The following is a 10,544-nucleotide window of genomic DNA, read 5'->3' on the forward strand; positions in this document are numbered from 1 at the left end:
AAGCAGTGGTATCAACGCAGAGTACTAGTCTCCTTCATTAGCTCTTCCAATACTTTCTTCAGCACATGAATGGGCCACTCTTTCCGGTTTTCCAAGCCGATTCCGCACTCCTTCAGCAACGGCGTCAACTTGTTGTAAAACAGTTCCGATGGTCGCATAATTGTTGAATTGCCGCCACCGGTTTTGCTGGTCATAGCGCATTCGCGCTGCTGCCATCGTTTGTACAGTATGAATAATGGCGTCACGCCGTCGACCCATTGAATGAGACCGGATCTGGGACCCAACGGAATCACTGAGTAATGTCGCGCCCTATATATCTTTGTATCACTGTTTTTCGACATCATGGTATTACATATGCTTAAAAATTGCATTATTCTCTCGTCTAGGTGCAGGTCCTCTAATCCCTTAAACAGATACGTGTAAACATGACCGTCGGAACCGTGGAATATTAACTTCTTTGGTTTGGTCTTGGTCGGCAGAATCTGAACATTGTTGTCCACCGACATGATTGTGACAATTTTATTGTCGATAGCAGCCACGCCCGGCATGGCGATGCATGTGTTCTTCAGATTGGCTAGGATAGGGCTGATATCCATCATCGATAGGGAATAAGCGGTCCGTCGGTGCACGCGTTGTGCCAATTTAGTTTCCAAATGCTTCAATGCCAAACTAGCCATTTGCGGCTTCGCTGGATTTTTGGGATTATTCAATCGGTTTATCACCTCCTCTATGGAAGCGCCAAATTTCTCCTGAAAGTTTCTCTCGTGCGGAGTCTCGGCAGATACGGATGTCATAGAAAGAAGATTCTCCAGTATGAATGTGATCGGCTTTAGAATAATTCTATGTTTTTCCGCAATCAGTTTGTCCTTCTCTTCGGGCGCAAGCCAGACGTTATTCTGCACCCGTTGAATCTCGATCTCCAGCTGCTCGAATCGCTTGGTGATCTCCGTGTGATGCTGGCACAAAGTCGCCAGCCACAATTCATCCCACAGCAAAGTGATTCGTCTGAGCTCCTTCACCAGCACCTTCACTTGGACTATCGAATCCTGGATGCGACTCGAAAGACAATCGACCAATTGCGAGAAACAGGAATCCATAAAACCTTCGTGCTCGTCGTTATACGAAGCGATGGCCTCGTCCTCTTCAGCGGCATTCGAGTCCAATTCGTTTTGCGAATTATCGTTATCGTTGGGTTTTTCGTAGACGACTTTGTCGTAGGTCTTCTGGCCTGAAACGGCGCCCACCACGGCCGGGAATATAATCAAATGCGGTGAATTTTCCGCCACACGGCATAACAGCTCAGACACTTGAGTTCTCACGTACGCCTCGGGATGGCTGAGCCTCGAAAATAACTGCGGTATAATCTCCTTCCAAGGTGCGGTCGGTGTTGTCGAGAGACCGGCCTCGAGTACGTTCTGCAGTTCCAATGCGTGCTTTACCACGAGCCGCAATAATCGCAACGTTGCCGTGATGGTATCGCACTCGTTGCTCTCGTTATTAGCTAATTGCAAGTACTTGAAATATGCATTTGCCGAGAGTTCATAATACGAGTAGATCCTCTTCTGCGCCTGTCGCCAGATGTCGACTAGCATACCGAGAAGATGCTCGTTGCCGGCATGATTCAGCACCGGCACGTTTCTCAATTGATTTTCTATCATGTCGGACGTGTTTACGTCGTTTGTGTCTATATCACCCTCGTCCTCGGGCATAGTCTTATTCTGGCCGAGTATGCAGAAGACGGTGTTGAGATCGGGCTCGGCCATATCCATTGGCAGTAAAGATTGTATATTGAACCGATCGGTATCCGTCAATTGACCAGAGTTGGAATTATCCACGATTTTTCGACCCCATTTGTAGCACCATGCGGCGAAATTTGACCAAGCATGCGGAAGATCCGGACACTGATTCACACCGAGCTGCATCAGTTTGCCGATTATCATATCCGATGTCGGAATCAAATCGATCGTGTCACCGAACAATTTATTCATCAGACCGTCGTTATGCACGGATTCGAATCTGAGCAATTCCTCTAACTGTGGATTGTCTTTTACATTCATGTCCTGCTGTATCCATTTACCTAGGGTAAGCAAAAGCTTGGTTCCCATCTCTCGCAAATCGGCGGATTGCTCACCATTGACGATCGCCTGCGAAATTCCTAAAGAAGTTACGCAGCATATCTTCAACGCCTCCTTCGTGTTCTCCATGTCGTACAGCAATTTTGAAAATTCTCTGAATGCACGCATGCTATTCTTGGTCCATTTTACGTGAACAGGACCGTTCAACATGCTATTCGTGATATCGGTAAAAGTGCAAGTAGTGGTCGAATTTTTCAATTGGATCAAATTTTGCTCCATTTTAAAATACTTAACCATCTCTCGTTTCGCTAAATTAAAATTGCCTTCCTTCCTAGCCGTTCTAATGACGTGTAATCGTAGACTATCCACTTCCGTGGAACTGTTATCGGACGATTGGTCAAAATACTTGGACCACCACAAGACTTGCGTTAAAACGTTCGACTTAATATGATTGATCTTATCGATTTTGTACAATTCAAAAACGTTTTTGTCATTTTTACCGCGTAATAGATTCTTCAGTCCCGTCGCGGAATACTGAAGCAATATAGCGTCACTGAGATACTCCGAAGGTACATTTCGTAAACTGTCTTGCATTGTCTTAGCCGCGACCCTCTCGCATCTCTCGATAACGTTTTCGAACGAGTCCTTATATTCGTTACTGCGAATCCTCAATGCAATGTTCATCAGACTATTGCTGCATTCACTCAGCGCATTTGCACAACTCCAATTATTCTTCCTCTCGTCGTCCAGCAGATTCCAATTCGTCAGTTCATCTAAGCTAATCAGTTCACCCTCTTCAAACTTCTTCAAACAATCCGCCTGCTGCGGCACGATATTTTCCGCAATTTGTTTTCGCAAAACAATATTTCTTTCTTGCGTCAGTATATCGTTCTCTTGTAATTTCCAGTCTACTAATCCGGACCAATCGGTGACCGCTTTATAACAATTGGAAAGTCGCTGCATGCAAAAACCTAGCACTTGATTGTCACTTTCGAGTCTCGTAGCTTTGCCATTTTCGTCATCATCCGTTTTAGCGTGCGTCTGTTCGTCGATTGTCTGCTTGTAGCCCTGCATCGCCGACTCGTAATGTCCGGCGGCCTCTTCCATCGCAGCTTTCAGCCACGGAAATTGTCTGTCTTTTGTCTTGGCATACACGTAGAGTCCTTGCAAGGCTTCTGCCTCATTCAGCGCAACCATCGCCTGCGCCGTCCACAATGTTGCCCTCTCAAACTCTATGCCTTGCATACTATCGGCATTACTCAAATCTTCCAGCAACCTCTGACCGTTTCGCAATGCGCTCGTCGCCAGGCCTGAGTGCAACGAGACGACGCACAAAGCCAGTCGTATGCGATTCAACCATTCTTTGCACGTCGATTTATTCGTATGGAAAAAGGTCCTGACTGGCTTCGACAACGGCAAAAGCGCCATCGCGCAACCGTCTGCTGCATTGTGAATCACTCTTTCCAGATGTTCCAGGAATTCGATAAAGAGCCGTACCCGCGTGTGCTCGTGCAGCATGCGATCCAAGCTTTGCTTTTCCTTCTTTATTACCACGTCTGTGCTGTATGATATCTCGCGAGCCAGAACTTTCAGAGCACTCTCAATCGACGTGAATGTCTCCTGTGGTTTCCCTAGAAATGTTCGGAGCTTGTTGAGCACGCAATGTTGCGCTGCCTCGAAACCGCTCCAGAAGAACAGAAATGAACAATTTGCCAGTGCCAAGTCATACATTCTCGCCGTAGTTTCATTTTCCGATCTGGAAATGTTTCATGTATAATAAATATATATATTCTCACATTCTATATCTCATATCAATACATCTCATCATTTTATATCTTTACATTTATAAAAAAATAATTTCTAAAGGATACTTACATAGCTGGCCAACATAGAGTAAATATTTCCGACAAACCGGCCGCGTCGAGGTAATGCTCTTGCAGTAGGAATGCCATATATGTTTTGAAATGTTGCGCCAATAATTCCCCATTATTATTACCTCGCATGTGTAATCTCTGAGCAAGAATCAATGATTCTGTCGAATATGTTTCAATTTCTCGTATTTTCTGCATTCAAAATAAAAAAATTTGAATTAAAAATTAGAATAAAATGTTATTTTCATCTGTACGTATATGCTGCTTCATTTAGAACTTGAAGCTCTTACCTTAGTATCTGAGAATAAATATTCTTTATTCAATTTTGGTATAACAGTATTAATGGGCATACACATTAGTAGTGAGCCGTATTTCTCGCGGATTGTTTTATTGCATGACGTTAAATGCAATGTCGCTAGATCTATGATACTCGAATAAGTCTCTTGCTTCCATTCCACCTTCTTCGCAGTCATCAAGATCTCCAAGAGATTGCATACTGCGCTTGCAATGTCATCATTGGTTGTAGCGCCGCAATTAATTAAACTCGTAATGATATTCTGGCACTCCTGTGTTTTACTCAAAATCCCGATATATTTTTCGGATTGTATGCAAATCTCTTGCAACCAATTGGACAAAAGAAGCAAAATTCGTACAGGCGTCCTTTTGTTGTACGTTTTGGCTATTAGATTGAGAATTATAGATAAATGGCCACTAGTAGGTGATGTGGTCGGTACATCTAAAGTTCCAGGAAACATATCTATCGGCCGACAAGCGGTACTGCCGGTTATCAAGCTAGAACTTGGAACAAAGTGATTGTACCTGCAATAAGTTAATTGTTGAAAATTTATTTATTGTTGCACGCAATTGGAATTATTGGATTTCTCTATTAAAAGAGATTAAGAAATTTTATCTTACCTGGAGCAATGCGCATAAAGCAAATACAGAATACTATATTGCAAGAATGGGCTGATTGTAGACAATGCAATGTCGTATGGTTTTAATTTAACTGCAAGAAGCTCGAGGATACTAGGTTTTAAAGCCCACATTCCGATAATCGAATTACTCGCATTTGCTAAAAAGAAATTGTTGCACATAAAAAATTTTATAGTTGTAAATATATTGTTGGTATTATTCGCTCACCTATATCCGAAAGCGCAAGAAGTATAAACGTAATTACAATCTCAATATCGCTCTTTGTATAATTCAAATCGTTTAACGGATTGTCTACAACTAAGCTGTCCATATCGGGTAAAATAAGCCTATAAGCAATCTCCAAATCCGCTAGTATATAGCGATAAGATTCCTGCAATAATGGAATATTCTTCAAGCTGAGAAGGCTGTGATATACACTCAAACATGCGTTTTGAATAGGTATGTAATTTCGGAATCTTAATTTCAGCAACGCCGAATTCTTGCCGAGCAGTGTGTGCACCAACTCCAACGGCAAATTTGCAGACACTTCTTTTATTATTTTCGATATGATAGTTAACATTGAGATAATAGTATCGTCCCAAAAGAAATTGACTCTCTGCAATTGAAGATCGATGAATTTATAGAGAAACTCATGGTTTTTTGCTATGCGACTTTGAAGATAACCGAGGAGCAAGAAAGCGCATTCATTTGCGACGACGATCAATTCTTCTTTCTCTTCCGATAAATCGATCTGTTTGACTTTCGGTTCCATCGATCGCAGCAAGTTCATTAACAACTGTCCCTTTTCCTTGGATAGAGCACCTTTATCAGAAACTATCTTAGAATTTTTTTTATCATTCTTTTTATTTATAATCAGTGACTTCATCATCTTGACGAGATTTTCCTCTGTAATCTCATCTTTACTGAAATGCTTGGAGAGCATTTCAACGTGTTTTTGCGACGAATTGACGTTCTTTATACATTTAATCAATTTCTCTGTGTTGTTAGACATGATTTTGGGCCAAACATCATTCTCTTCTTCGAATTCAATCACTTTAACAACAGTCTTTAGCATCTTTGATAGACAATCTGTTAAAAAAGACCATTGTACCCTGGGTGTTAGATTTGGATTTAAATGCTCCGATATGCTCTTGGTTACTGTGTTAAAAACGGATATTAAAGATGTGATCTTTAGAATACATTCCCTTGGTGTCGGAGATCCATCATCACTGGGTGAGATATTACCGGACTCGGGTGAACTCAATTCCTCATCATAGCCCTCCATATCTTCCAAGAATTGACCTAGCAACGTCAATGTGAATTGCAGATCTGATATCCAGAATGAGCGCAGCTTTTGCAAACATCGACTCGCGTAAAGAACGACGGACTTTTGTTGCGTAGAATCAATATGCCAACCTACAAGTATGTCCACAGTATCGCGAAAGTGATTCGTGAATGTCTCTGGGTAAGAATCTATGATGAGTAATATAGCATCGACAGTCGCCACCAGTAAATCTGCTCTATCGACATTTTCCAATATCGATTGTAATTGCGACATCATCGGCTATAATGCAAACATTGTTGCAGTTAATAATCATAATTATGCAGAAAAACAAAAAAATTAATTATTTTATTTATTCTTATATAAATGTTATTTACCACAGAGAAGTCTTTCAATTTAGATGTTTCGGCATCCATCTTGAGTGTCTCGCTAATTGATTTTATTAGTAAGCATTTTATATCATCTTTACGTTCCAGGGAGTATTTATTGAAGGTCCAGTCCATATATCTACAAATTATATATAAGTTTTGTAATTTTGCACTATTATATTAAATGTAAATGTATAAAGAAACAAAAAAGAATATATATTTCGCAAATTAAATACTCGATTATGATATACCTTTTAAAATCTTGTTCTACCACATATCCGATTCGACCCAAACATTTTGCAATCTGTTGTTTTGCTTCCTGACCAGGGCTAGAATGCAAAATATCTAACAGATTCTCACAAATAAGTTCCAAGTTCCTTCGTATATAACGTTGATTTTCAGGTGCAAGAATACCCTCTTGTACTTGCTTGCAAAGCACCATGAAGTGATCGTAATCATCTTCGCGACACAGTCGTCGCAATAGTTTGGAAATTCTCGAGTCTTCTAGAATAAATAACGAAAATTTTATCAAAAAATAAAATTTGTGCATATCACAAAAACAAAAGTAAGTCATTTATTAACCATTTATTACCATTTATTCTTTTATCGTCATAGTATTTGCCTTGTGCATTCTCGTGATTTTTCAACGATTCTTGAAACTTGGATCTAGATGTAGAGTGATAGCTGGACTCTGAGTTTGACTCGCGATCATTGAGGCCTTTCTTGAAACCTCCTCTACCACGCGTTCCACCTCTGGCACGATCTGCAGAGCTGCCACCGCGCGCCATTCGAAATTCATTTCTCGGAGCACCGCTGAGTCTATCGAAAAGAGTTTATTGTAAATGATCCTTAATCGATAAGATATTGCGATAATATACTATTGATTAAAAGAAGAAAAAAAGACCTTGGCTTAAATCTGGCAAAGCCGTGATCTGAAGAATAATTGGAGTTTCGTTGACAGATAACCAGAGTGCTACGTGGTACATTAAGATCGTTTATACTGTAACCACTTATCACACCACTGTCTTCTTTCTCTATCTCCTCTATTTGATTTATAGACTCTTCTTGAGTCTCGGCACACTTGGAACCACGTAGCCTCGTGCTAATATTAGAGTTCCCACAGCTATTCATTACATTACTCTGCAAGTGGTCTGCATGACCCACACTTTATAGACGTAACTTGTAGTTACCTATAGTTACCTGATTCATCAATAACATCAAAAAAAAAAGGTAAATATACAGATGTTACAAGTTATAATTTTTTACAAATCAACATTTTTTTGTAACAAATGAGAAGAATATTTTATGTATTGTACTAAGAAAAAAATAATCTATATTGGATTCACTTACAAAAGTATAAAAATGTTCTATTTGCGTATACAATTCGATCAAACAAATAGCAAGTCGTACAAGGTGAAAATACTTAATTATACATAGAATGTACTGTTTAATATTTTAAATTATCAAAATAGAGAAAGAATTTTTTCAGCTTTCAAAATATCCTATTTATTAATACTATTCCACATCTTTTAGTACAAAAATAAGCAAGTATGTTTTTAAGTTGGAGTATTTGAGAAAAGCTAGCAGCAACTTGTTATTATTTCGACTTCTTTTTTATATCTAGTGAGATTACATGTGTGTTTAATAGACGGATTCTATTATGAAATTTTCCAAGGGTCGTTAATTCTGCGCGGGAAAGCACGTGGGCATTATTAGCGAGAATCATAATCAATTTGAAGAGTAATATCGCGTTTTCGATGTTAATTGCATCTTTCACACAAACAGCATCTGTTGCTGATAACGTTACCCTCCTTTGCCTCCTACTCCTCTTCCTCCACGCTCCGAAACTCTTTTACATATGAAAACGCTTGTTGCTTAGGATAAGTCACTCCTCACCTATCTCGGGCAAATCACGCGTAGATAAGACGCCGGTCTCATAGAATCGGAAGAGAGCCAGCGAAACCAGTCGCTTTCGTGCACCGTGTCTCGCGAAAACTGTACAAGCTCGAAAATGCTGATTTCAGAGGTTATGAGAGGACACATTCAGAGGTATTTCACTGGCTTGGATTTTCACCCCACCATATCCATGCCACCACCGTATACATTTCCTCTAGAGAGTTTTCGTCTCTCTCACAATCAGCTGGGCGCCCGAAAATTCGAGACTCCCTCTTTCCGATTACTTCCGTTTCCTTGTCGATTTTACGCCGATACATATTTCGTGACGTTGAACCATCGCAATGAATTTTCTTATTCCATATTATCCTATGATAGAAAAGCAATTGGACGATTAATTGTACGAGAGCCAGTATAGGAATTTTTGTTTTTCGTTAATATTTTGAAGACTTGCCATAATGACTTTTACGTATTTCGCAACTCTAGGGAATAACGCGCGACTTATGACCGATCAACCTTTGTTTCTTCTGACAAATAATGAATAAAATTAGAATATTTTATATTATATTTTATTTTCAATAATATATCGCTAAAGCAGAAATATTTGAGAAATTTTAAGACCTACTTGTGCGTAGCGCACACTTATAATGTTCTAGTTTTACATATTTAATTACTTCTATTTTACCAGTACACGTGACCTGACAGCAGTTGTGTATTTGCATTCCGTTTAGATGCATATAATATATATGTAAAGGTTTTGTCGTACAAAAGATTAATATCTGATATCTATAGGTACATAAATTTACTTTTAGATACATACGATGACAATAACATAGATAAAGGACAATATTATTTTTCAACTTAGCATACATAATTTTGAATCATATGCTAGAAGTAAATTATGACTACATTTTACATTTCATTTTGAGTATTTATGAGTATGTTAATGATGTACTGGTTTTCCTTTGTCGTTCTCTGGCTGTACGTCGGGCGTGTGCGGCCAAACTGTTGGTTTGTCAGATCGTAAAGCCTGATCTGGATAGAAGTCATGGAAATCTTCCATTGTCATTTCAGAGAATGGCAACAAACTCTTTACTCTTTCAACTTCCTTGCTGGTAGAGACAATGCGTTCATTCGATTCTTTAATAAATTCCTCGATTTGAGCAAGCTGCAATACATTCATAGTTTAGAAAAAATCATAAATGTAACATTTAACGATTGCAATCATTACCATCTCCTTTTCTTGAGCCTCAATTAGCGAGGTATATTTATCCGATGGATATGGCACTGCAAAGGATTCGTATTCCTTTTGAAATTTATCGACTAATCCAGATAAAGCGATATTCTTCTTGTAATATACCCAATCAATTTTCGGAGGTGCTGCTGGGTTTGCGGTCATTCTACAAATATAAGAATATAAATCCATAAATTATATTACCTTATAAATTATAATATCTTATTATAATAAATTATAAATTATAAAATATAATGTATCGCCTCTTGCTTATTCTCTAAACATATCAATAATATAATAATTTTATCAATGTTTTATAAAAAGTTGATAAGAGATTACACGCGATGCTTTAATAAATGTTGAATATATTATTACGGTAAAGTTATTCTCCCCAACGGAGGTTAAGTATATGAAATTGCTATTCTTGGTAAATAGTAACGAGTTAAAGAATACGTTCATCATTTTTTTCCCATAACATACTTAATTATCGTAAAGATTCATAATCCCGTAATTTTCCTGTGTCATTTTCATTAAAAATAAGAAAATATTCCAATCGCGTTATATAATAACTCGTACATCAATCATGAAAAGAATGATACATATATTTACTGACCGTCGCAGATGCTGGTCAGACTTGGCTTTGAAGGCGACGAATGTGTTTTTTTCCGTCTCCGGAATTCTTTCGGCGAGCGCCGCCCAATTAATCGTTTTAATCGCCCTGCGTGACATTTTCTCCTCGCTATCGTACCTTCTCGAGAGCGAGACGAGCCGACGTGCTACGATACTAGATACCAGCTGATCACACAGGCATAGACATTAGACTTCTATATCCTGAGAGCGGCCACGGCAGCGTTTTACGTGGATCGCTTTTCCTACAATTTGGTTGGTCAATTTGCTTGCGACCAAAGT

At 39.1% G+C, this 10,544-nt stretch overlaps 2 protein-coding genes across 2 annotated transcripts in view; both read right to left on the reverse strand.

The window, feature by feature from the left end:
- Positions 1–7,668, reverse strand: part of Nonc (serine/threonine-protein kinase Smg1) — a 20,498-nt gene extending 12,830 nt beyond the window's left edge. Inside the window, exons 1-9 of the mRNA XM_070307454.1 lie at positions 7,413–7,668; positions 7,101–7,327; positions 6,760–7,012; positions 6,518–6,647; positions 5,087–6,422; positions 4,862–5,018; positions 4,237–4,765; positions 3,951–4,138; positions 17–3,831 (exon numbers count right to left, since the gene is read on the reverse strand). Coding sequence (XP_070163555.1) covers positions 17–3,831; positions 3,951–4,138; positions 4,237–4,765; positions 4,862–5,018; positions 5,087–6,422; positions 6,518–6,647; positions 6,760–7,012; positions 7,101–7,327; positions 7,413–7,639 — 6,862 coding nt within the window. The 5' untranslated portion in view covers positions 7,640–7,668. The remainder of the gene's footprint in view (positions 1–16; positions 3,832–3,950; positions 4,139–4,236; positions 4,766–4,861; positions 5,019–5,086; positions 6,423–6,517; positions 6,648–6,759; positions 7,013–7,100; positions 7,328–7,412) is intronic.
- Positions 7,669–9,181: 1,513 nt separating this feature from the next.
- Positions 9,182–10,447, reverse strand: LOC138939315 (ATP synthase subunit d, mitochondrial). Its single transcript, XM_070306984.1, has 3 exons — positions 10,249–10,447; positions 9,633–9,801; positions 9,182–9,569 (listed from the first exon to the last, which is right to left on the reverse strand). The coding sequence occupies exons 1-3, from the start codon at positions 10,362–10,364 to the stop codon at positions 9,345–9,347; spliced, it is 510 nt and encodes a 169-aa protein (XP_070163085.1). The 5' UTR covers positions 10,365–10,447; the 3' UTR covers positions 9,182–9,344.
- Between the last annotated feature and the right edge of the window lie 97 nt (positions 10,448–10,544).

The sequence above is a fragment of the Polyergus mexicanus genome, unplaced genomic scaffold, assembly GCF_030449975.1.
Source record: "Polyergus mexicanus isolate NDT 795.1 unplaced genomic scaffold, iyPolMexi1.0 SCAF_14, whole genome shotgun sequence".
NCBI classification, from domain to species: Eukaryota; Metazoa; Arthropoda; class Insecta; order Hymenoptera; family Formicidae; genus Polyergus; species Polyergus mexicanus.